Source organism: Onychostoma macrolepis, chromosome 15 (assembly GCF_012432095.1).
Source record: "Onychostoma macrolepis isolate SWU-2019 chromosome 15, ASM1243209v1, whole genome shotgun sequence".
NCBI classification, from domain to species: domain Eukaryota; kingdom Metazoa; phylum Chordata; class Actinopteri; order Cypriniformes; family Cyprinidae; genus Onychostoma; species Onychostoma macrolepis.
This window is the reverse complement of record NC_081169.1, coordinates 19,176,937-19,204,632: the sequence shown is the minus strand read 5'-3', so window position 1 is coordinate 19,204,632 and position 27,696 is coordinate 19,176,937. Positions and strand designations below refer to the sequence as shown.

Below are 27,696 nucleotides of genomic sequence, written 5' to 3'. Positions count from 1 at the left end.
CTTGTTGCAGCACACACATAAGGAGAATCTTTGCAGATTATCTTCCCTCAAATCTTAAACATACACACACTACAAAATTTGAAAGTCGTGGCGCATCACACACTACAAGATATTAAGTTGGCTTGAGAAAGCCAACTTACTGAAATCCTATTTAAACTTATTATTATTCTTCTGAGACTAAATTTTCTGACTGCTACTCCTCCTAGAGCTCTAGAGCTTTAACTCTACAGACTCCAAACTCAGCCCAGATCTTCAGACTGATCTCGCCGGGTGTGCTATATCTTTTCTAACTGATCAGACTTATGGTTTTCATAAAACTGAAGATTAAAAATCATAAAAATCCCATAGATTTACATTGACGGAATGTTCAGATGAGCCAAGACTATTCAAACTCCAACTGTCAAAATTTTAACTTAAACTCCCAGAATCCTTTGAGACTCAATCCAGCTTCCCTTCTATGTACTATTTCTAACCCATTCAAACTCATCTATCTAATATTTCTAATCTGTCTATCTATCCTAGCGATATGCTAATCATGCTAGAAACATGCTAGTCACTTGCTAATCATGCTAGAAACATGCTAGCGACGTGCTAGTCACTTTGCTAATCATGCTAAAAACATGCTAGTCACTTGCTAATCATGCTAGAAACATGCTAGTCACTTGCTAATCATGCTAGCAGTATGCTAATAACATGCTAATCATGCTAGAAACATGCTAGTGACATGCTAGTCACTTGCTAATCATGCTAGCGACATGCTAGTAACTTGCTAATCATGCTAGCAACATGCTAGTAACTTGCTAATCATGCTAGCGACATACTAGTCACTTGCTAATCATGCTAGAATCATGCTAGTAACACCCTAGCAAGCACCCCGGGTACCACAGCTATCGCATAGCAGCCACCACAGGTACTCTAGCAACATCTTAGCAACCACCCTGGGTACCTTTGCAACCGCATAGCATCACCCTAGCAACCACCCCGGGTACCCCAGCAACGGCATAGCAACACCCTAGCAACCACCCCATGTACCTTAGCAACCGCATAGCAACACCTTAGCAACCACCCCGGGTACCTTAGCAACCGTATAGCATCACCCTAGCAGCCACCCCGGGTACCTTAGCAACTGCATAGCAACACCCTAGCAACCACTCTGGGTACCCTAACAACCACATAGCAACACCCTAGAAACCACCAGAGTTAGCCTAGCAACCATCATAGCAACCACTCTAAGTACCTTAGCAACCACTCTGAGGTCCTTAGAATCTGTCTATCTATCTATATAATCTATCTATCTAAAGTCTATCTGTCTTTCTATCTATCTATCTATCTATGTATCAAACTTTAAGCTTTTAAAACTACTTTAAACTTCAAACTATTTCAGACTGAAATCCATCAAACTTAAAACGTTTAACATTTTTCAAACTTAAACTTTTTAAACTTCTTAAACTTTTTTTTTAACTTTTCAAACTTTTCTAACTTTCTGGTTATACCATAACCCCACCGCCACCATGGGCCACTCGATCCACAACGTTGACATCAGCAAACCGCTCACCCACACATCACCATACACGTTGTCTGCCATCTGCCCTGTACAGTGAAAACCGGGATTCATCCGTGAAGAGAACACCTCTCCAAAGTGCCATACGCCATCGAATGGGAGCACTCAACCCACTCAAGTCGGTTACGACGACGAACTGCAGTCAGGTCAAGACCCCGATGAGGATGACGAGCATGCAGATGAGCTTCCCTGAGATGGTTTCTGACAGTTTGTGTAGAAATTCTTTGGTTATGCAAACCGATTGTTGCAGCAGCTGTCCGGGTGGCTGGTCTCAGACGATCTTGGAGGTGAAGATGCTGGATGTGGAGGTCCTGGGCTGGTGTGGTTACACATGGTCTACGGTTGTGAGGCCGGTTGGATGTACTGCCAAATTCTCTGAAATGCCTTTGGAGACGGCTTATGGTAGAGAAATGAACATTCAATTCACGGGCAACAGCTTTGGTGGACATTCCTGCAGTCAGCATGTCAATTGCACGCTCCCTCAAAACTTGCGACATCTGTGGCATTGTGCTGTGTGATAAAACTGCACATTTTAGAGTGGCCTTTTATTGCCGTCTAATCAGCATCTTGATTTGCCACACCTGTGAGGTGGATGGAGTATCTCGGCAAAGAAGAAGTGCTCACTAACACAGATTTAGACAGATTTATGAACAATATTTGAGAGAAATAGGCCTTTTGTGTACACAGTAAAAGTCTTAGATCTTTGAGTTCAGCTCATGAAAAATGTGGGCAAAAACAAAGTGTTGCTTTTATAATTTTGTTCAGCGTATATATATATATATATAAATAAAATTAATTATGTGGTGTGTTGTTTTACGGTTATTAATGTTAATGGTAATGAAAGGCACTGGAATGCAAATTGCTGAGCCTTCGTCCACATTGCAGCTGAATGGTGCACAAACAAAATGCTTTTTCTTTTCTCAAGCGTGGCAGTTCCCTCGATATAAGCGAGGCTTGTTGTGGTCAGTGGCATCATATTAATTCTAAGCAACCATCGCAAAACTGAGTTAGCGATGCTGCCTAATCAGAGTCAGGTTGTCCCAACTCACATTTTTTGCAATTTGTGATACACATCTGCCCTGTCAACTTGTAACGCCACATTAAAAAGTATAGCAACCGCAAGAGTGAGTTAGAAGCCAAAATTAAATTGCATTTACACTCATTAAAAAAAAATAAAGAAGTCACATTTGGTCCACGATCATGCAAGTTATGTAGCCCAGATAAATTCATTTGCATGTTTTATTAAAAAGCCATCTCCTCTTCTTTCACAGGAACTATTACCTCATGATCCTTTTCCACCCAATCCAAATGCTTTTTATATCAGCAATTACTGGTATTGTAACAGCAGAACTGACCTTCAATACCTTGGCAGAGTTCAGAAAAGTCTATTTCCTCTAAAGGTTTTATTACCACAGAAATCCTCCCTGTTTGTTCATGTCCTCTGCAGGTGGATACCAGAATTTATTTGCTTTTGGTTTATAGGCTCTAGGCTTGCAGAGGTATATGGTTCAATTTGAGGCTCTGTTTTTGCCAAGTAAATAAACTCATCATCAAACAAAGACAGGCTTGCTTACCCATGCACAGAACACTTCATTTTCTGCAGCATTGACTATAGTTCAACTCCCAAGAGCTCTGAATGGATCGAGATGAGGTTGAAAGGCCATCTGCAGACGTTTCCAGCGAAGATCATTTGTGTGCTAATTGAATTTGAAACATTCTTTCATAATCTTTTTGAGTGTTCATCTCTGGCAGCAGCACAAAAACTTCTTTCAGCCTGTCCAGCAAGCCAGATACACAGAGAAAGACACTGACTGCTTCCCCCCAATGAGAATCACACGGCGTATCACTCTACACGCATTCCAATGTCACCATCCACAGCCAGCCACTTGTTTTCACTCATCTCTTTTATTTTAAGTCATAAAAAGTGGATAACAGTGCAAAACCGATCTTTGATGAGCACATTGCTTGTGTGTCTTCTTCATTGGACTGATGCCAATCTATTGAATACAGTGCACAATGCCCTTTTTAAAAATAAATGTTACAGCGATTACAGTATACAGTACAGTGGTTCATTATCAAATATTGCATATTGTGATGCAGTATGAAATGTTCAATTATATTCTTTCTGTACAAAACTCTTTTTAAACAAACAAAAAGTCTTAAAGCAAGCACTCCCATTACACACACACACCCCTTTCATTCATAATCTGCTTTTTAAATTATCATTATTTTTTTATTATTTGCCTCTAACAAACCTATAAATAACTGGTTGGCCAAAAATGCATTTCTGTCAGTCAAAAATTCAAGTAAACATGCTCAAAATGGCCGTTTTAAACAGAGATGCTTCCAGAGCTGTCAAATCAATTTAGTTTTATACAATTCACTCAGACATTATGAAAAAATTAGTGTCAGAGCATAATTAAGTGCACTTGTTATATAAGCTTTGATGGCCTTGAGTCCAACCATATTTAAATCTTGTGGACGACACTTAAGGAGACTCTTGTACAATCCATGACCAACGCAACCCTGGTCATGCATCCAAACGGATATAGAGACCCACTCTGTTTTCAGGAGACACATGCTTTCATAGAAATAAAAAAAAAAAAAAACCCACAACATATGAAAAACCCTGAAAACAATTCTGTGTATGCTTACTAAACTGTTTGCCATTATTGCTTGTGTCCTCAGGTGGGAGGGGGTCCTTTGTAATGTAGGGCCAAGTGAAATGAGCGGGTCAGAGTATTGGACCGATGGCATGAGGTATCGTGGAGCAAGATGAGAGACCAGATCACCACAGCAAGCAAGAGTGCAAATAGGAGGACCAGCAGTGGTGCTGAGGCCTTTCGCATGTTAAAAAACCTCAAGGGCCCCAAAAGCCAGGAGCCACTGTGCCATAAGCTGCCAGCAGAAGCCTTCGGTCCACACAGTTCACTGGAAACAGAAATACATCATGATAAAAGGCCTGTTCTCTGTTATGGTGATAACTGGCAAAAACAATGTTGTCCAATCTTGCTCTCACAGAGTTTACCTCTAACCTGCCCTGGAAGTTTCTTTTTAGTAATCCAGAAGGCCTTGATTAGCTGGTTCAGGTGTGTTTAATTAGGATCAGAGCTAAACTCTGCAGGATAGAGGCAGGATTGTACATCACTGTCATAAATCAATTTTAATTTACACAATTTAAGTTTGGTATGCATTGGTGTGGTAAAACTGCAAGCCAAGGCTGTCCTTAAAGAAACTCTACTTTGAACCGTATTCACTCACTGAAACTTTCAGCAAGATTTAAACAGTCAAAACTAATATCTGTGTCCTTGCTTCAAGTCCATTTAAATAGATTTCTCTGACAAAATGGGCCTCACTGGTCAAGGAAGCATATGACTTCACTTTGTCAAATGATTCTCATTGCATTTTTGCAGTCCAATAGACCTTAACGATGCCTTTTTTGAACACTGCCCAAATCACTGGTTCAATGGAAAGAATCTTGGGTTCAACATTAAATATGTTGTATAAAACAATACTGAACCCCATTTACTTTCATTGTATGGAGGAAAAAAACTAATCTGTTCTGCTGAAGAAATAAAGTCAGGTTTGGAAAGACACAAGAAGAGAGAAAATTTTGTAAGTTTTAATTTGAGTGAATTTTTCCTTATATATATATATATATATATACATACACACACACACACACACACAATGAATAGAAAATTCAACATTATGAATGTCTTCACTGTCTCTTCCTATCAATTTAAATGTCCTTTTTGAATAAAGTTATAAAAAAAAAAAAAAACACTTTAATGCCAATGCCTTTTTAATGACCGTTTTCCCAGCTGTTCACAGAAGAAGAAAAATACTCAAGGTGCAATTTAGCACTAGAAAATACAATGCCTACCATAATAAATCAACCAGCTTATTAATCAAATTCAATGAAGTCTGCATAGGAAAAGACTTTCTCACCGACTCGACTTTGCACGGGTGTTGTCCTCCAAAGGGTCGGGGAAACAAAGTCTCTCCTGCTGCCTCTAGTGACAGAGAGGGACAAGACGATAATAGCTTGAGATTAACAAAGCCCTGCAGGGACTCTATTGTTTACCAGTTCTTTGGCACTGGCGCACATTACAAGCGTAATTATGTGTGGGGTGTGTTAAGAGGTGTAAAGCACATCATAAAAATCATGCAAGGCGCCACATTTGCTACACATTAACAGGCCTGGCTTTAATTCGCAAACCCCAGGTGATCAGAAAAGCAGTTACGGTGTTTGTAACACATATGAAGGGTGTTTGTGCAGAAGGGGCGTACGTGTCTGTGCGAGCGAGATATACCTGTGGGTCTTCGTGACGTTGGTTAGAGTGATGCTGGAGGTCACATGACTGGGATGGGTGGGGGGTGGAGCACGTGTGCGGTGGGTGGGGGCATCTCTGGGGGACCACACTCTCTTGATACTCAACTCCCTCCTCCTCCTCCTCCTCCTTTCCAGACGGCAGGGATGAAAAACTGGAGCGCGCCTATAAAGATTCACAGAAGCAACAAACACTTTAGATTGCCAAAGAGCGGACAGCAGAGTTCTCACTACATGTGACAGCTTCGCTATGCTACAAAAGGTGCTTGTAAATCGAAAGAGACGGGCTCCATTAACTAATAAGGTTCAAGGCGGCTCTGTCTTTTTGTGCTCTCTGTTTTGCGCTCATTCTTTGAGTCCTTTAATGGGACAAACAAATTCGCTGCCTCGTCCACCTTTTCGTGCGACACATTACACAGGCTTTCTTGGCCCTTTTGCAGCACCAGATCCTCAATATGTGTGTGCCCACAATTACGGCAGCCATTATAGAGCGGTGGGTCTTTTTCCCCCATCCCTGTAAAGCTGCCAATTAGCCATGAGCACTGAGAAATTACAAGAGGCTCTTTGAAATGGAAATGGTCTCCCTCTCTTTCGTCAGTTTTTCCAAGGCTTCGGCAGGCAAATCAGCCTCTGCATCAGTACAGAGGATTCTCTTTCCCAGAAACCAACGTCGCCCCCCCCTCCCATCTCGCAATGAGCTTTTTAAGTCAAGATGGTACAGATTCATTTGAGATGGATTAATTAGCACAGCTGAATAATGTGCTTCATATTCCTCGTAAACATTTCTTTAATGATATCCCTAAAATAAGCTTTTACCCACAGAAATATTAATAAATATGATCTATTTATGAATGTAGATTTGAACAGCACTTTGAGGACACAAACAGGTCTTCAGCAAGTCAATGTGACATCTATTAATGGTGGAAAAGCAGCAGTGTGACTATAACAGAGTAGAGACTGTTATAATGTGCACAGACTGCAACTGCAGCTTCTAGTCTTAATGAGATTTGGCAAAAATTTCTCCATGCGTAATTGCACCGAGTATCCATTCTACATTTATGACTGCAGTACTAAATATGTACACCGATGAAGCAGAAATTAAATCCAGAACAAAATCAGCAAGTTATGAAGATGACTGTAGATGCAGTGCAGTGCAGTGTAGACGAACATACAGTGACCTCCCAAAAGCCCACTAGTGCATTTTTGTGATTTAATGCAATTTGTATTATTATTCCCCCCCCCCCCCCCCATTTATAATTAAATTATCAGCATAAGTTTATTTCCAGGTTAAATAAAAATGACAAATTAAAGCAGTCACAGACTTTCGGAATTTAAAACGTATCTATTAAACATCAACAGGTCACATGAAATGTAGAAATTCATTTTCTAACTTGACATTTAGTTAGAGACTGTCCCATTGATAAAGTTCAATACATTTTATATAGCTATTAATTACAGTAATTATATAAAATCAGTCTAAATCTATTTGATAGTCTAATGATTTTATGAGCTGTGATTCATTATAAACACATGGGCAGCAGCAGCTGGCCATTTACTGCCTCCAAGTGACACTGATGTACCTCTGGTATTAACACAGTCTCTTTGCATCCAAAAATTCAATAATATTGACATCAAGTTAATGTCAAAAGTAATCTGCAAGAGCCATTAAACGGTTTTTGACCGTGTAATGAGTAGCATTACTCACAGAGCAGATTAAACGTTTATATACACTAGTACCGTTCAAAAGATATTAGAATGTTTTTGAAAGAAGTGTCTAATGCTCACCAAGCCTGCATTTATTTCATATAAAAAAGTAAAACGGTTATATTTTCTGTTTTAATATATTTTAAAATATCATCCATTACTGTGATGGCAAAGCTGAACTTTCAGCATCATTACTCCAGTCTTCAGTGTCACATTATCCTTCAGAAACCATTCTAATATGCTGATTTGGTGCTCATAAAACATTTATCATCAATGCTGAAAACAGTTGTGCTGCTTAATATTTTCGTGGAAACAAAATACAGAAATACAGAGTTCAAAAGAACATCATTTATTCTAAATTTTAAAGTTTTATTTGAATAAAAGTCCTAACTGTCACTTTTGATCAGTTTAATGCATTTCTCAAATACAAATATGACTGAATAAATGCATTAATTTCTTTCAAACAAACAAAAAATCTTACTGGCCCCAAAATTTTGAACAGTAGTGTATAATATAGAACCTTAGTGAGGCCTCCCTAATCACAGGACACAGAACAACATCCAAACTGTGTGTTTACACCAAGCAAAATATACCTGTGGATCATGCTCTGTCTGGACGGCTTTAGAACAAAGTTGATGCGTCTGGCCCAGCCAAGCACTGATGCGCTCAGGGTCAAAGGTCACAGATTCAGGAGCCCTAGTTTCAGGTGTGCAAGTCTTAAATGATCCAGCGTACTGATGCTTGCCAGCTCTGATGACTGTATCCACAACATACACATGCAAAACAGATATTAGCATAGACAAATCAGGACGAGGCTGTGAAAAAAAATTCCTGATGCTGATTGTGGATTACACAAAATATATACCATAAAATGTCTAATTCCTGAATATAAGCAGCAAATATAATATTTGAGAAGTAGCTGCTGCTCTGAATAGGCTAAATCACAATACAGAGGCTGAAAAGTTTTGAGAGTTTTGCCCATCATGACCCTCATAATCAAGGTTTTGGTGGCTCTTGGCTATTTTTCAAGGATATTAGAAAACAAGCCAAATTGAGAGCAGCTCTTCCATGATTATCGAGTGATTAAGCTGTGAGAGGGACACTGCCTTCAGTGGATGGCACCAGTCACACTGACCAATCAGAAGCCACGGCTTTACCTGGCACTGGTGTCTGGGGTGGGGCCGCATACTCTAAGCTCTTCTTAATGCCCTGAAAAACACAGCAACTATGTTCAGCATTTACCTCCATTACAGAAATACACACATTCATGATATTCATATTCATTTTTACCATCAAAGTTTGCTTCTATACATTAAGATGCATTTGTTTTCAAAGTAATGTCCTTTAATGTAGGGTTTTTAACCCCCAAATATGATCATTCTTGTGCATGGGACCTCATCCTAAAATTCAAAATGCAGCTATTTAGTTTCATGCATTAAAGATCCAATTTAAGCTTTAAAAATTAACATATATAATTATGGTTTGGAAAATATTTAATTTTTATTATAATTTACATGTTTGTTTTTTTTTTTAACTCACTATAGAACTGTACTGTTAGATTATTTAAATTTCTTTATTTAAATGCATTTATATTTATTAATTTACCTTATTCATTTATTTAGTTTAATCTTATTTAATTTATAACATAATTATATTTACAAAATGAGAAATAAGAAATGTTAAATATTCTACAAATATTTACACACCATTTTAATTTGTTACATAATTAAACTTCTCTTATGCTCACTAATTCATTTTTTCATTTGTAAACTATAATACCATTATATTACTGTTAGATTTATTTCAATTTATTTATTTGAATCATGTATTTAATTTAATCTTTTTATTTATACAGTTTTTTTTTTTTTTTTTTTTTACAGGACAAATTTTTCCAAGGACCCCATAGAATTCCTTTGCAGCCCCTGGGGGTCCTGGGTCCTAATTTGAAAACCCCTGCTTTAATGCACTTTAGTAATAGTGGTTAATTTGTGTTAAAGTTAAATCTGAAGCCAGCTGTGTTTAATACAGAAAAAAAAAAAACACACCAACTAACATGTAACCATCTATTTGCATGTTACATACCCTGCATGCTACAACATGTGCAGGAACACGTGTGCTTACGTCTACGCATGCATACAAACACAGAGACCACATTGTGATCTTTTCAGCTGAAAAGACGAGAAGACCACGCAATCCCCTCATTTGCATTTCAATTACTAGATGGAAAATGTATGCAAATACACTATACTATACATTAAAATGTGGGCTGTGCTCTTGGTCCATAATGCAAATAAGGACAAGATGAAGTTTGAGCTGTCAGATGGACTTACTGGCTGCTTGACGCTGACAGCAGCATTGTCTGGTTGCGAGTCCACAGGACTCATGTAGAATCTCCTCCTCAGAGGATATTTGGCTGGTTCATCAGTGTAAGGCACACCTGAGAGCAAGAAAGAAAATGTTGATGCTCCAGATGGGTAAAAGTTACAGTTTCTGTGTTTTAGAGAATAATAAACCACTCATCAGTCCTCATTTGGGGTCACGATTATTACATAATGGCCTGATTGTAATTCACACGTGAAGCATAAAAGCCTTTGCAGCACCTGCGGTGGTTCACACCACATGCACATGAAAGCATAAAGAAGGTGTTAATATGCACAGTGAATGCAAAATGCTCCAGTTTCACTTTAATATTCACTTGAAATGTGTGGAAAGTGAATTCAGGACAGAAATATATTACTATCGTAAAATATTATAATATTCATAGCATCAACAATAGATAAACAGCAAACAGTATAATATTTAGATTGGCTGGGTTTAAAAAAAAAAAAAAAAAAAAAAATGATGTGGACCTTGATGTTGGTAAATGAAATAAAATAGAAATATTAAATGGAAAAAGGAAACTTTTCTTAAAACTTAAAGTACTATAAAACTGAAAAAAAAAAATTTAGGAATAAAAAAAAATTAAGACGACAAAACTGCATAGCAAAATGACAAACTTAATCTAAAATGAAAACAGAAAATATAAAAATAATAAAACTCAAAATATTAATAGTATATAAATATTAAAATAACACTGCTATACATTTCTGTTTAATGTTAAAAAAAAAAAAACAACTTCAAGGTTTGCGTCTCAAGCTTACCCTGTAAATCACTGAATCACAATTATTCACGTCAATTAATCATCAACTAAAAAAAAAATTTAAAAAACAAATCATGATCACCATTGGCCCTGTTTACAAGTAATGGACATGGAGGAACCATTGGACTGTATTCTGGGGCAATCCCTACCTGCAGCTCCACTGAAGGAGGACGAGTCTGTGTCATTATGGGAGATTGAACCACCAATGTCCACCGAAGGGTCCCACTCCAGAACCAGGTGATCTTGACTGGACTGAGGAAGACAGGCCTGAGACTGAGGTGCCATGCTGCGGTCTATAAAACACTCATCCTCCAGCATACTCTCAGACGGGCAGCCGGAGTCAGGAGCACACAGAGCCCAGTCCTCCTCAAAAACCTGCCACAGCACATGAAACATAAATTAAACATCTTAAAACTAGTACGGTCAAATCAAATAATATAATATAAGCTGGCTTTTGGAACTGAACGCTAATAACATGCAGGAAGGTCTCCCTCCTCTTTAGTCCGGAGGACACGGCGTCCGTGATTTCCAACAAGAATGTCAAATTTGGACTCGTCTGACCATAAAAACACTTTTCCACTTTGAAACAGTCCATTTTAAATGAGCCTTGGCCCACAGGACACGACGGAGCTTCTGGGCCATGTTCACATATGGCTTCCTTTTTGCAATTATTGAGCTTTAGTTGGCATCTGCAGATGGCACAGCGGATTGTGTTTACCGACAGTAGTTTCTGGAGGTATTCCTGGGCCCATTTAGTAATGTCAATGACAGAATCATGCCAATGAGTGATGCAGTGTCGTCTGAGGGCCCGAAGACCACTGGCATCCAAAGGTCTTCAGACTTGTCCCTTACGCACAGAGATTTCTCCAGTTTCTCTGAATCTTTTGATGATGTTATGCACTGTAGATGATGAGATTTGCAAAGCCTTTGCAATTTGACGTTGAGGAACCTTTTTATGCACTCTTTCACAGATTGGAGAGCCTCTGCCCATCTTTACTTCTGAGAGACTCTGCCTTTCTAAGACATCCCTTTTATAGCTAATCATGTTATAGACCAGGGCCCGTATTCTTAAAGATTCTAAGAATCCTTATAGAGAGCTCCTAATTTAGCTTAAAAATTTATAACTAGGAGTCTTAGCTTAAAAGTGATTCAGGACCAATCTGAGAGTAACTCTGAGCGAGGAAAAGACAAAAACGTTTATCTCAGTGAGGAGGCGGGGTTGACCCTGTTGCTAGCTATGACACAGTCTTTTGAAGACTGTGATTGGTTAGTTGTCCAAGAAGGAAACAAAAGAGCTCTTTTAAAAGTAGGGTTTATTATAAGCCTTCACTTTGAAATTACAGGCGTAATTTTTCCTGTTTTACCGTACTCTCTCGCTCTCTCTCTCACACACATACATTATATATGTATATATATTCTTTATTTTTTATTTACCATGCTGTCATACGTAATGCATTTTATAGGAAATGAACAGCGACACAATGAGGTTCTGAAAGTGCTGTAACAGACCCAAATCACCGCTGCTGCAGAGTTGCATTTTTCCAGTTGCCAAATATGTTCATGTACTTAATGTAGTGATTGCGTCCATTTCTGGCACTATGGCATTTCTGTGCGGTGTCAGAGATGTTAGCGTGTCTCAAATAAGATCGGTCACAAACATGATGCCTGAACGGTCTAATGTGTAGCGTCTTATTAACTCACTGTCATGCATTGTGCGCAACACATCTCTTCTCCCTCTTCATGTTTGGTCCATTTTCTCCACTGCTAAAGAAACTCTTAAGCCTCTTAAAAGTCCTCGTTTGTACTCCTAACAATTTTGGACCTTAAGACCTCTTTTAAGGGTTAAGATGCTTTCTGAATTACTTTTTTCTTTACTAGGATCTTTTCTTAACACCCACATTTCTAAGAATTTTCTTAGAATACTGTTACTAGGAGCAGCTCTTAGCACTAAGATTTTGCATGAATACGGGCCCTGATGTCAATTAACTTAATTAGTTGCTAGAGGTTTTCCCAGCTGAATATTTTCAAAATTTCTTGCATTTTGTATACATACATATAAATATACACAGTACACGCACATATTATGTAAACACAAACTTTGGATGCGTGAAATTTGGATACGATTAATTGATTTGACAGCACTACTTTAAACTGAATTATAATTCTGAAAATTATGTTTTAAGGCAAAATTTTTTTATAAGAATTTCTTATCATCATTGTTATTTATGTTGAAAACAGCTTCATGTTTTTGTGGGAACTGTGATGCTTTTTTAGGATTATTTGATCAACAGCAAGTTATGAATAAAAGTAATTTTAAAAAATATGAAAACATTTTTATATGTTTTATATAAAACTTTGAGAGTCCCTTCTATCTATCTATCTATACAATGCAATTTCTTCATTTTAAATTGTGACAAAAAAAAAAAAAACTATGTAAATTATGAGAACATGCTGATCCGGGGTGTGGAAAAAAATTGCTACACATTATAGACATTGTGTGCTAAGCTATGGAAAATATGCAGTGGTAATTCGTTCTGAGATGTCTGGTGTGGGACTCTATAAATGTCCTATATCTGACAACAGCATAAAGAATATAAGCACGCTACATTTTTAGCATGTCTTTACGTGATCCGCTTGGACCTAAAGAGACAAAGGCTCACACAAGGAACTTGTTCAGATGGACAGTACATGTATTGTACAGTGGCTGCTTGGCTACAAGACAACTATTCAGGCTATTCAGGGGGTGTATTCATGATTTTTCTGCCAGAACGTATGAAGTTGGATGGTTGAGTAGCTTTCCCTTGGGATAATTTTCTGAAAAATGCAACAGCCCTGCTCTGAGCAAGTGAACTTTAGATGGCACAAATGAAATTATCAAACAAAAGTTATCAGGGGAATATCAGGGCAGAGAAGGGACTCTTCAAGGTTTCATAGTCAATTGTGCATATGGTGTGTAATAATACTGATCTATGGAAGATTGACCATAAACACTGGCTTTAAGTTACAGTGCTACTGTAGATATACATTCAGTCAGGCGCTTGGTTAGCCAATATTCTGGGTGGCAAATGAATCGAAATGATTATCTGCACCTCGATTTTATTCCAACATAATCGTGCAATTGAATTAGATGCAAGTTCAGAAGAGACTATGAGAAGTGTTTGAGGCTTTAAACAACCTTCACACCTGGAGTGAACTAATTTGTGACCATGCATGGATATATACCAGTCTCATGCTGAGCAGGCGCGTGTGCAGACGGCCCAGGCCCTGAAAGACATGGGTACAGTGGAGCAGGAGTTCCTGCAGCTGGTTCTCGATGGCCTGGGCATCTGCCGGCTCACTTCTTTGGATCAGCTCTTCTCCATGCTGGAGCAAATCATTCAGTCGACCCGCACTCTCTCCAACTGCCTCTTGAAAGCCCTGAGAGACAAATATACACAAAAAATGTATCAAATATGATATACATCCTTAATTAATATTACTTTTATAGGTCAAGGCCATTCAATTCTATTCCTGGAGGGCCACAACCCTGAGAGTTTAGTTCCTACCCTAATAAAACACATCAGAACCACCTAACAAAGATCTTCAGAACTACTTAATTATAAAGTGTTTTTCATTATGGTTAGAACCATTAAAGTTCTAAAAATCAAGCTTAGGACCATTAAAATGTCACAATGTAAAAGCTTACATAAATTTTATAACAGCAGTTTTTCAGTAATGAGGATTACGCAGAACATTAAATAAATAAAAATAAATGAATAAATGCAAAAGTTTTAATATTATTATAATAAACTATTATAATTTGTTAATTAAAATATTAATTTGTCATTTAATTAGTTAATTGTATTTATTATTGTATTACAAGTTATAGTAAAATAATTATTAAAATTAGTGTATTTAAATATATTTTTATTTAATACATTAACAAATAAGTTAATATTTTGATACAATGTTTAACTAGAAAATTAAGAAATTATTTTATTTCATTCTCAATTTTAATTGTTCGTTTTAATTTTTCATTATTACTTTTTATATTTTAATTTGCTAAAATAAAATATTAAAATTAAATTCATTCAATTGTTAATTGTATTTATTTATTTATTTATTCATTTACTTATTTAAAAAGTAAAATGTCTGGACACATATTAACAATTATGACCCAATGCAAACAAACTTTAATAGTCCTAAAAGTAGACTTTAGTTTCTTCATGCTAAATATATTAATTTTCTTTTTGGGTGAAATGTGACCTGGACGTGTTTCCTTAAGACTGACCAACTTGGCCTTTCTGGGATTTGTACCTGCTACTTAGGGGTTAAAGAACTGGGGCCAGTTGCATAAACTTAGCCTCTATATTAAGACAGTGTCTTAAGAACTAGTTTGACCAACTAGCAGTTAACCAAGGGGGAAATCAGTCTTATATTTTAGTCTAAGCTGAATCCAATCTACGTTTTAATGTAACTGAATTTGAAGAATTCTGACCAGTCTTAAAGAACAAAATTAGATGACTAACTTTTAAGACTAGTCTAAACCTTTTATGCAACCGGCCCCTGCACTTGTAACCCATAAACCCCACTACCCAGGTGACAAAAAAAAAACCAAAAAAAAAAAAAAACTGCATGAACAAATCCGGTCGATCCTTGTTTCCTAAAAGTACCTGAAGCTGGTGCATCTTCGAGCAGGTGTCTTTGCCAGAGAAGTGCTCCACTTCAGTCAGCCTGAGGTCCATATCAGCCAGCCACACTGCCATCTCTTCCCTCTGCCTCTCAAAATCCTCCCGCTGGCAGACGAAATGCTGTTGCGCACACACACAGAGCATGATTCTGTCTGACCGTCTACACCCTGATGCTGTTTTTAGCTTAGACGCAGACTGACAGGGAGACACATCAAAATTACAACAAGGACGTCAATGTGGCAGACAGGGAGCGGAAATGGCATAAACAAAACACAGAGATAGAAGCCCATGGTAAGGGGGGCATATGCAGTGCATTCGAGCACAGACCAACAGTTCGCAGGGGTCACTGCGGCTGGAAGGACAGAATTATGCAAGATAAACGCAGGCAGAGCAGAAGGCTGTATGGATAAAGAGTTAATGGGATTAAAATGAAGGCAGGAAAGGGGCAAGAGAGAAAGTAGCAACGAAAACATGGTTCAAAAACATGCTTTTTTTCATTTTCACCTCCAAAAAAAAAAAAAAAAAAAATTATGCTTTGAGAATCTAAAATATTTGTGCACTGTTAAAATAAATAAATAAAAGTTAATTAATAAACAATAAACATACAGTACTGTGCAAAAGTCTTAGACGATTATATCCTGGCCTCAAATTTGAAAAGTTACATTCTAAATTTGAGGTTGATATCTCAGAAAAAAAAAAAAGAAAAAAAAAAACTGAAAATAAATTTTAAATATGAAAAGTTCAGATGCAAAAGCCTCTAAGCGACGTTTGAAACTTTCTTCTAAAATTAGCATTTTTCTGAGGCTCCTATATTTATGTTGTTATTTCACTTTAATGGCAATGAAAAGAACCTATTCACTGCCATTAAAGTGAAATTACTGAACCCACACATAAGAGCCTGATAACATTTTTAGGCAATTTAGAAATCCCGTCCATGTATGATTATGAAAAATATTCACAAAAATACTTTTAAAAATTTTATATGAAACCTATATTTTCCAAAACATGTTTTAATCCAAAAATCAAAGCCATAAATTAAAAAAAAAAAAAAAAAAAAAAAAATGGGTGCAGTACCAAATATTTACAATAGATGAAATTAATTTCACATTCATTTCCTATGCAGTCATTTTTGACCGTAAAAAGAACAAATGTGACTTTAAACTTTTGGAATCGTGTTCATGATTTTTTTGTGCATGCGTTCAAATAGCAAGTGTCAAAACCTTTATCAAGTCCAGTACCATTCCGATAAAGCACCAAAGGTTTAAAAGATGACACCTTTGAGCAGCTTGAGGGTCTTTATATACCTTCAACCTGCGGCACACAGTCTCCACAGTGTTGCTGAGCTGATCCCAGCGCTGGCCGCAGTCCTTCACCATTTCTATGAGCCGTGCGCCCATAGCACCTCTGAACAAGCCAACCAGAGTTCGACTCCTCTGGGTCAGTCCATCCAGCTGGGTTAAACGTATCCTGGTCTCAGCACGCAGGTTCTGGAAGGAGATACAAAAACACAGTGAGATCATGCGATTAACTAAGAGGTAACCCCCTCTAAACTCTAAAAGTAACCACCGGAAGGTAAAAAATACATCCCACCGGTTCCCTGATTAGCTAAAGCATGTTATTTTAAGAAATTAGTGCGAGGGGTTAAGACTGAGGGAGGCGCAATGGTGCTTAGGAGGAGAGCCAAGGAGTTTGACGACCATTTGGTGTCATTTATCTTCACTGGCACGGGTCCCGGGCTTCTAGACAGTCTGAGTAAATGTGCTGTCTGCGCGTTTGTAAGTGTGTCTATGTGTCGTTGATTACACTTTCATTGTAGAAAGCGTCAAAATGCTGGCTGGCATCCACTCAGCAACAGACACCTGTAATGACTAATTGGAGATGGTCTTGCTCTCATCTTAAACAGTAACACTACTGCCAGAGTTTGGAGGTAATTTGTCTTTTGGCAACTCAGTTTTAGAATTATCATCCCCAGATTTAAACTAGAATATAATCAGACATGTGGCTTTAGCTCTACTGTGTTTCTAGGCCTAAACATGGCTAGTGTCATTTTTTGTAAAAGCATTAAACTCCTGATAATTTAAGCTTTTCTAATGATTTTTTAAATTTAATTCTGCCAATTTTGGTCAACAATTTCTTTCAAAAGAGACCACAATATTTCTTGGGTTTGCGTTCAGAAAGGTTAAAAAAAGAAATGTAATAAAAAAAAATTACGGTTAAATAACACCACAATTTTTAGTACACATCTATGAAAGTTGTTAAAACCACATTAAAATGTTATTCATCATCCAAATCACCTGAATATTTGTAAAACAACGTTAATAGGTTTTAGTTTGAAATGTTACTTTTTACTTACATATTTATAAATTTTTAATTTTTATACAAAAGTGCGTTCAGAATAGCAAAAAAATAAATAAAAACAATTACGGTTAAATTACCACAATTTTTAGTACACATCTATGAGAGTTATAAAAAAAAAAAAACATTAAAATGTTATTCATACATCCAAATGAAATGAATACTTGTAAACTATTACTATTTTTTTTCCTTTTTTGCAAATTGTATTTTATTTTATTACAAAGTGTTTTACTAAATATCTGAAAACTTTTGCAAGGTTAGTTCAGTTCATGATAGTTCATCATGTGACTCCCCAAAAACTTATGAAATAATCCATTATTTGTAAAAAATATTATATGGCATGCATTGAAATATACAAAATGTTTTCCTTATAAAAGTACAAAGAGTAACGATTATATTTATAGAACCTTGGCATGCATTTCAAAATAGCATTTTTGGCAGGCATTTTTTTTTCTTTTTTTCCCCTTTTTATTATCATGGACACTTATTTGTCCTTGACCCTTAAATTAAGCATTTAACTACATTGAAGTTAGACCAAACGTCTCATTACCTCATATTTTTGTAACTCCTCTTTTGCTGTAACATACAGCACATGGCTGGAGTTTGGAGATGCTGCTATTTTCTCAGCTGATCGAAGCCAGTCATCCAAACAGGAGAGCTCTTTCTTAAATTCATACCACAGCATCCACCTCCTCTCCAGCCTGATGGACCAATCACCAATGAGAAACAATTAGCTAGAACAACCTGTACAGATCAGTTATACAGACAGGATGCCAATATACATCGACGGCTACTCACTTGACGCAGCTCTCGAGGTAGAAGGAAGCATCTTGGCTCAAGTCTCCAATGGACGACCACTCATTAGAGAACTCATTCAAATCATCATGCAGTCGAGAGCTTCTTGAGGGAAAGCAGGTCTCAGAGGACTGTAGGTAGAGACCACTTTGGGGGTTCATATCAAGACATGTTTGCTTCTCTTCTCGGTCTTCGTCACTTCCTTTGGGGCCTACACTGGTGTTTCCATGGTGACTGGCTTTGAGTGACGTCTCTTCTAACATCCTGGCATCACCAAGTGCCACCTGTTTACAAGAACACAAAGGGAGGCCAGTTCATTAGGCTCAAACACAACATGATGCACAGACATATTGTGACCCTGTTGTCAAAACAGAGCTCTTTTAGTAATGTATTCTTCCTTATGAGGAGGTAAATGCATTGTGGGATGTTTTCTTTTCTACAAATTAAAAAAAAAGAGAGCAGAAATGTTATATGGTAGTTGACATTAAATATTTTTGGGAAGCAACTAAAACCATTTTTAACAGTGATTTGCTATTTTATGTCTATGCATGCAGCTTCTATGGGCAGATAACAAAAATAATTTAAATTATTTTTATAATAAAAATCCATTTGTCAGTTTTAAAACTAAATTAGTCAAAGTCAAAATGTGATTAAAACAGTGAAAATTTTAAATTAGTGGTGACCATTTAAAGGATTTAAAATATAATTATTAAAATGAATAAAAATCTTGAATAAATAAAATCTTAAAAACACTAGGAAAACAATTTTTTTTAAAGTTAAAATTAAACGAATTTTAAACAAATTAAAAATAAAATAATAAATTACTGCATAAATAATCAAATATATCATTAAAAAAACTAAATCAAATACTTAATTCAATTCATAAATGAAAAAACCATTGATAAATATTTCATAAATAATCAATTTATACAAAATCACAAATCAAATAAAATATATGTACAAATCTTAAATGAGATCATTAATACTTTGAGTCAACAGGTCAGAAGCTTAGGCCTATTCAACTCTTAGTCGACCAACGCAAGTTCAATTTCCGTGAAAGTTTCCCCCTTAAAATCTCTCATCACTAAATAATTTCACGATTCATTCACAGTGCATAGAAACTCACAAGTGCAGTATCAGTTAGAAAAGCTGTGGTTTCTCTGCATGACAAACGCATTAAAACTTTCAGACACCTCAGACATAGAGAAAAGGCTCCGGTGCTCTGGGGTATAACTTCAGCCATCAAAAACCATAAATCAGTTTTATGCCCATTACCCAAAGGAGTTACGACGCTGCCACCCCAGCCCTGGCAGAAAAAAGCCAAATAGATTTTCCTCACTCTAATACCTGCATAATGTGGCTGACAGAGCAAGGTCAGCGATGCCAGGCCGTGGCTGCTGTCAATCAAGACTGATGCTCCCAAAAAGTGCCTTAGGCTGACCTCACTGCTGACCTCACGACTAACAAACACTTCAAGAAGAGCTTAAAAGCCTATGTGAATCTCAACAGTGGCCCACATTCGTATTTATGAATGGACTTGCCTTGCAAAAAACCACTTGGGGAGAATGGTTCTTTCAAAACTTTAAGACCGAACTTATAACTCAAAGTTAGACGGGCATAATTCACCCGCAACCTTGCAGTCCACCTCGGCCGCCTCCACCGCAGGTACGCGCCGACTTCAGGCTCAGCCGAAATGACTGTCATTTCTCAGGGTCCGCTGTGAGTTTGCCCCAGTGGAGGGCATTAAGGCACTGGACTGAGTCTCAAAGCAGTCAGGGTGAAAATCGAAGTCACCGTTATTGCTTTTCTCAACCAGCAGAGAATGTTGCTCTCGCCTGAGGAGTAATGGAGTGCAAACACGACTGCAATCCATACTCTGTTGCTAACCTTTTCAGAAGAGAACAAACTTATAGCAGGCTTCAGGCCATTTCCCATCTCATTGGTGAGCTTGTGTCTTAAGGAACAGGTGTGGACGTGTGACACCCAACAGGCGTGCAGTGACACAATGACTGGAAATGGGATGTTAAGAATCTGATTTCACCCTGATTTTCACCCTGTAGGCCTACAGCACATCCCAGCCCAGATTAAGTTACATATTATAATGTTCCAGCACAAAAACAAACCATGGAGATGGTCATGCAAGCCCAACACGTGGTATAGGGGTACAATAAGTTCTCAAAGGTGTAAACGCAACAAAGTTGACTATTTTGGCATCCAGTCCAGCTTGACTATGGTAATCATATACATGTAATCCTGGAAAAAAGTCATAGAAAAGGAGGATGGTAAATTATTATAGAAAGCAGGATCAGAAAACAGCATGAGATTACATTACATATGTAATGTCATGTAATTACATTAGGCCAAAATCAGTTAAAAGTAAAGCAAATTAAAATAATCAAATAAATACATAAAGTAAATAAATTACACATACATGAACTACAAAAACAAACATACATGCATACATCTCACAGGTAAAAGTAACAAATGTGCCCATTTTGGTCACCGATAGCTTGACCATGGTAATTATATACATGTAATCCTGCAAGAAAGCCATGGACAAGGATCATAGTAAATTAATATAGACAGCAGGATCAGAAAGCAGCATGAGACACACAAGGATGGAAATGACAGGCCGGATTACAGATGCTTAGTCATCCTATTCAGCTAGTGTCGGTGGTTTGGCTAAAAACAGACGAGGCAGGTGCATCTGGGGACCTTTCCATAACACAGCCCGCATTTGAATGAGCTGGAGTTGAATAAACACGCAAACTGCTGTCTGTGAGAGTGACGGGGGACAAAAAAGCCCTTCCATTTAGGCGAAAGGTGACGCGGGATGAGTCTGCATGTGGAAGCAAATGAAAAGTAATGATGCATTCAATACATCAATGAAGCTCGAATCACTCTCGGGCTTCTTATTCAGCTTTTATAGTCCATTTTTCCAGATCACATGACACCTGAGTACAGGCACAAAACAACCTCACAGAAAATGAATGTCGCTCTGGGGAGAACATCATTTTTCTTTCTTAATGGCGAATAAAGCGGTGCTTGTCTCCTCGGCGCTGAATAAAGCTCACGGCAAACGGAGGTAATGTTACCCTTTCGGTGGCCAATGACAATTATTTCGCTCTGTTTATGATAAGCCGGGGAAAGGTCATAACACTCTAAAAGCTCAGACTGTTGCTGTTTTCATCCGAAGCAGTAAACACCCATCTCTTGCCAAGCTCAGGGCTCACAGTGAATCTCATCCCACACGCTGCCAAGCAAAAAGTAGAACCGACAATTTCTGCCCACGTTCTATTGATTAATTTCAGGTGGAGGACAAAAATGAGTTTAACAGCGTGTCTAATGACTCTAATCAATCACACCACTGAAAACATCACTGAAAAGCTCTATAGTAAATACGAATTAGACTCATGGACCAACATTTGAGATGTAAACGAACTTTTCTACAATAACAAACTATGAACTAGGACCACAAGTAAGGATATAAAGGATCAGTAGCTATGAACTGGTGGGTGGGGACCTAAAAAAAAAAAAAAAGCAAATAAAATGCAACTACCTAACCATACATTTATGGATAGATAGGATTACTACATTTTTATCCATGTTAAAAAAGTGCTATATCTTTTGTTGTTGACAAAGGCCATGCATTTAGTTAAACTTAAATATTTGTAAATATTTTTCATGCAAATTCAGTCACTTGGTTATATGAAAAATACTAATACTACTAATTTGGCCCAGTATTTGATCCACGTGTTAGAATGATTAAAAGAAAATAAGTGTATAAGCTATTAATAACTTAAAAATAATAATACCAACAATAAATAAATTGAAAATAATAAAACTAATATACACAACAATAATAAAGGTCCAGTATTTGATCAATGTGTTAAGATGTTAAAAATATATTAAACTATTAATAAATTAAAAAAATACCAACAATAATAAACTAATAACAATAATAAACAAATACAAACAAACTATAATAATAATAAAACACTTTTACTTCAATAATAATAATACAAAATTAATAAAACTATTAACATATACAATATTTTCCATATAAAATTATTAACAGCAGCAACAACACCACCACAGTTGCAAATGAATGTTAATAAATCTGCATATTTGGCTTATGTAGCTCATGGTAAAATGTTTGTCCCTTTTTTAATTTTATGACTTATGTACAAGAATAGTGTTGGGTCACCACTTAACTTCGAAACATAAATCCTTGGTCCTCAATCAAAAACAGTGGAGAACCAGTGGTTTATGTGATGACCACCATAGACTGGCACAATTTTAACACCATTTGCTCAGTGTGAATCACAAAACTACAACAAGCTAAAGTAGTTCTGCTTGATTGAGCCAACCTGTTGGGTAAATGTATTTTTAATCGAAAACGTGTGTGCACACTCCCAGTGAGGTGACAGCGTTCCACCCACTCCCGTCTGTGCCGTCCCATGGAGGCGGCCTGAGGGACATCTGTGTTTCCGGTGATGAGTGCTCATGAAGACGGAGGAGATAAGGACCCTGGTGCTCCACACCCCCTGATCCCGAACCCTCGGCTCTCCCTCCCAGTCCTCCCAGAGACTGCACTCATTGTCTCTTTGGTGCCACAGGCCCAAATCACAAACAAGCAGGCCTTTCTCAGCACCCGGATAGGGAGAAGAGGCCAGTGCCAGGACACCTGATCTGATCCACTACACACACACAAAGCAAGAGATGAACCGGGCCCCCCTCCTCTCCCCGGGCCCCTCGGAGACCAAGCTGTGCAGAAGGGCAAAAGAGCATTGGTACGGCAAACTCCTGTGAATTACAGTTCATTACATCCAATTTGCCATTAAACAGAAAATGTGTCTCAATTTAAGACCAACCGTGGCCTTAATACTCCTAATTGCTCTCTGAGAAATTGTCAGTATGTGATTCAAGTAGCTAGATCAGCCTTCAAATCCAATCCAGGCTTCTTCTAATCCCATTTACAGTACTCGCAATCTGGTGAGAGTCCTCAAACCGCATCCTCTTGGAATTGCCTTCATTTCCCATGCTTAAAACCACACCGTTCCAAAAACAACAGACGACGAATCTCCCGCTTTGTGACAATATCAAAAGGTACAACGAGGACGTCATCCATTAATTGCAGCATATAGCCAGAGGCAAGGCACACCAAAAAGCGCTCTTGTTAAGAAGATGAATTCTGCCGCTCAACATGAAGGCGTCATGGCTGGAGATGGAAATGATTGTTCTCTCAGCTGTGATTCCCAGCTAGCAGACGCCTGACAGGTGTTGTGCTCAGGGAGAATAACGCAGACTCATTCACCTGATGACTGAGGATTCATTCAAGGACAGACAGCAAGTTTTACACAGCAGAATGTCTGTTTGACACATCACTGTTGTAGCCTGAGGCAAGGTCATTCTCTCAGGAGAAAGATAAAGACGGAATGTATCTCTCTAATCACTTCAACGAGAACAGAATAAAGAAAGAAAGAAAAACAACAATTACCAAAAACAATTAACTTATTAAAATGGGTTACCATACTTGGCCACATGTCACTTTCACTATAAAGACACACACAATAACATAATAATAATAATAATAATAATAAAGTACTATTATTTTAATAAATCATGTTTAATAAAAACAATAGTTACATTTATTATAAATATATTGTAATATTAAATTAATTTAATGTTTATTTAATTGTAACAATTATATTTTTATTTTATTATGTCAATATATTCTATTTTGTAATTGTATACACATTTATAAGACGTACAGTATACATTATTATTTCATACACTATTATATACACCATTATTGTTGTTGATGCTTTTCATAAATAATAACAGTGTTTTTAATATAATTAATAATCATTTTTCATATTTTTCTACTTTTTTTTTTAAATAAAATAACCATTTACATAAACAATTAAAGAAATTACACAATTATATATATATATATATATATATATATATATATATATATATATATATATATATATATATATATATATATATATATATATATGTGTGTGTGTCAATGTCATGTATTAAATAATTCATTTATTTATATACACACAACATACATTAATATTAATAATAATAAAAGTAATGTTTAATGTTATATATACTATTATTAATAACATTTTGTATTTTATTGTAATAAAATTAATACATTTTAATAAATTAATACAAATAATTAATAATAAATTAATATTGGCTTACACATGGCTTATTGCACTATTATTATCATCCTCGACTTAATTAGTTCTAGCTAACAATGAAAATATTCATGTATAAAGTCAAAGCTAAAACTACATCACAGATCACATTCATCCCTCTCCTGCTCTCGTCATCTGTGCAAGCCAGAATACAAAACTATCATTCATCCTTTACAAGTGTTGGTGAAACCTGATTCTTGGTTTTCAAACAAAGCTCTGCTCAGGGGGCATCTGCAGTTTCAGCAACGAAACTGGCCAGTAGCAACAGTGAGGAGAAAGCGCTCTTTTTTTTTTAAATGAAGCATAACAATGAAAGCCAGGAGCAGCATTAGACTGAATGGCCAATTACTACCGATGCATGACGCCATTCATCATTAAACTCAGCATGGTGTCATTCTGGCAAAGAAGTGTGTTTTGTTGAATGCATATATACCCTGGCTTGAAACATAATGGGCCTGGGAGGGGATATTTAGAAAGAAAAGAAAGCAGGAAGCTCTCTTTTGCCCTTTAAAACCAACATACATTTCTTTCAACTAACACTCTTTAAATAAAATAACGTCTGGGGTCTGTTAAACCAGGAAGCCACAGAAAAGGCAAGTTCAAGCAGGAGAATTTATTCTCTGAGCTCACAGTACTTTCTCCTGGCACAGTTTAAACCCTAGTTTGTTGGTACTCAGTAATTGAATCATCAGGTTTAGGTCTACATTTGAAAAAAAGACAGAAAGTAATCGTAAATATCAAATTAGAGGGTATATGGACTGCAAATCGGTTAATTGTATTTAAAGGGCTCACTGGAAGGCTCCTGGAAGATTGAGATAAGAGCATGATGTCTATCAAAGTAAAACACTGATTCAGTTCAAGTCATGCAGTCTTGAATTTCACCAATGGATGAAATGGTAGAAAACACAATCAGCTGTCTGAACAGGAATTATTAAAAATTTCTCAGGTCATGATGTCATGAGAGTTGCCAGTGTGGTTTTTCCAACCACAAGGTACACTGTAAATAACATTGTTATGCTAATGAAGGCACCACAACTGAGAGATAAGCAATGCAAATGATACAAACATCATATAAAGGAGGAAATAACTTCTGGAGGTTAAAATGAATACACACAGACAATTATTATTATTAAATAAAATAACATTAAATGAATGTTTTAAAATGTATAATAGTTATTCAATCTATATATAAAAAGGACCTACTAGTAAAAAGGATAGTCACAAGTTTGGACACATTTGACAGAATTTATGTTTCTCATCCTAAACACCTTCTTATCCAAAGGCTATTATGAATAAATGTGTGAAATTTGTGAATAACAAATATTCAAAGTCTGCATTTCTTTACAAATCCTTTTTAAATGAGTTGGTTCCGATAGTGTAGGATAACAGGTTTTTTTTTTTTAAATCCATACTTAGAAAGTCTTAAAGGAATAGTTCACCCAAAAATGAAAATTGTCATCATTTACTCACCCTCATGTTGTTCCAAACCTGTATAAGCTTCTCTTATGTTGAACTGAAAAGAAGATATTTTGAAGAATTCTTAAGAACCAAACAGTTGTTGGTCCCCATTGACTTCCATAGTAAGGAAAGATTTGTAAGTTTGATTACTATCATTCTTCAAAATATCTTCTTTTATGTTCAACATAAGAAAGAAACTTGTACAGGTTTCGAATGACATGAGGGTGAGTAAATGACAAAATTTTCATTTTTGAGTGAAGTATTCCTTTAAGTTGTTTAAAAAAAAAAAATTAATTAAGAGCTATATTTTAGACAAACTGTGGCTACAAAAATGTATGCTAAAACACAAGCTCTGACTTGTTTAACATTGTTGCTCACTGTAAAATTCCAATACTTCAATTTAACATTTAATAATTTTTGATAACTTGCTAATCACTATTATTCTAAAATGTGCCCAAGCTTTTGACTAATAGCATGTCTTAAAGCAAAAAGCAGGCTGTAGAGGTTCTATGACTAATTATGGTTGAAAATGCCATTTAAACCCAATATAATTAATTAGATAAACAACAAAAGATGTTTGACCCAGAATACAGGCCCGGTTTGAACTACAAGAGGCATCAAGTGTCATTGTGGGAATAATCAATGGGCATGAAGGATCACATTCAGCAGTAGTCTGTAACCTGATGGTGTTGTGAACCAAGTGAGTCATGAATACCATTCCACAGCAACACATTTAAATACTTTGAAAACAATGTTTGCATAGACGCAAAACACTTATACACACCCTTTGCACACAGTCACGTGGGCAACAACAATCTGGTAGATGCCCCAAATGTTTATATCCCAGTACATTTCAAGAAAGTTAATTTTACTACGTGATTAATATGACTTTGTTAGAAAACATACACATACGTTTATAATCACACACTACGCTGACGAAATACGCGTGATAAATGCACAAGCGCGGAGTAGAAGCACGTGAGCAATGTTTGCAAGCGGTTTAAAATAAATACTCAGGCTTATAAAAATGCAGTAGATATAAAAAATGTTATGCACACTTACTTATATTATTAACACTTACGTGCAAAACCTGTCCTTAGTCCAGCTTCCGTTTTCTACTTCAGGGAATCCCTCGGGGTTTCAGGAATCATACAGGTGCAAAAGTTTTCATCCTCAGGGAGAAAATACTTCTGATTAGGTTTGAAATGCCAGGTATGCTTTACTAACAGACACATCAAACAAGAAACAACGTTATGTTGTGCGACAAAGAGAAACACTGTTCCAGTTTACTTAACATAGCCATCAGTCTTTTTGAGTTGTAAGCAAATTGAAATGTCACCTGACACAGGTGAGAAAAAGCCACGCCCCCGAGTAGTTCACACGCTCCTCCTACTCACCTTAATGGCTCTTATGTTATGCGTGACTTCAAGCACGGATATTTATTTACGGAAACAAAATATGAT

At 36.7% G+C, this 27,696-nt stretch overlaps 1 protein-coding gene across 1 annotated transcript; it reads right to left on the bottom strand.

Annotated features, from left to right (window-relative positions):
* Positions 1-3,186: 3,186 nt before the first annotated feature.
* Positions 3,187-27,640, bottom strand: si:ch211-137a8.2 (uncharacterized protein LOC777613 homolog). The gene is made up of 14 exons (XM_058799016.1): positions 27,573-27,640; positions 27,315-27,455; positions 18,561-18,841; positions 18,313-18,463; positions 16,712-16,894; positions 15,390-15,527; positions 13,960-14,154; positions 10,887-11,112; positions 9,929-10,035; positions 8,756-8,807; positions 8,192-8,355; positions 5,878-6,060; positions 5,513-5,577; positions 3,187-4,492 (listed from the first exon to the last, which is right to left on the bottom strand). Exons 3-14 carry the CDS (start codon positions 18,818-18,820, stop codon positions 4,246-4,248), a joined length of 1,971 nt encoding a protein of 656 aa, XP_058654999.1. The 5' UTR covers positions 18,821-18,841; positions 27,315-27,455; positions 27,573-27,640; the 3' UTR covers positions 3,187-4,245.
* Positions 27,641-27,696: the final 56 nt, after the last annotated feature.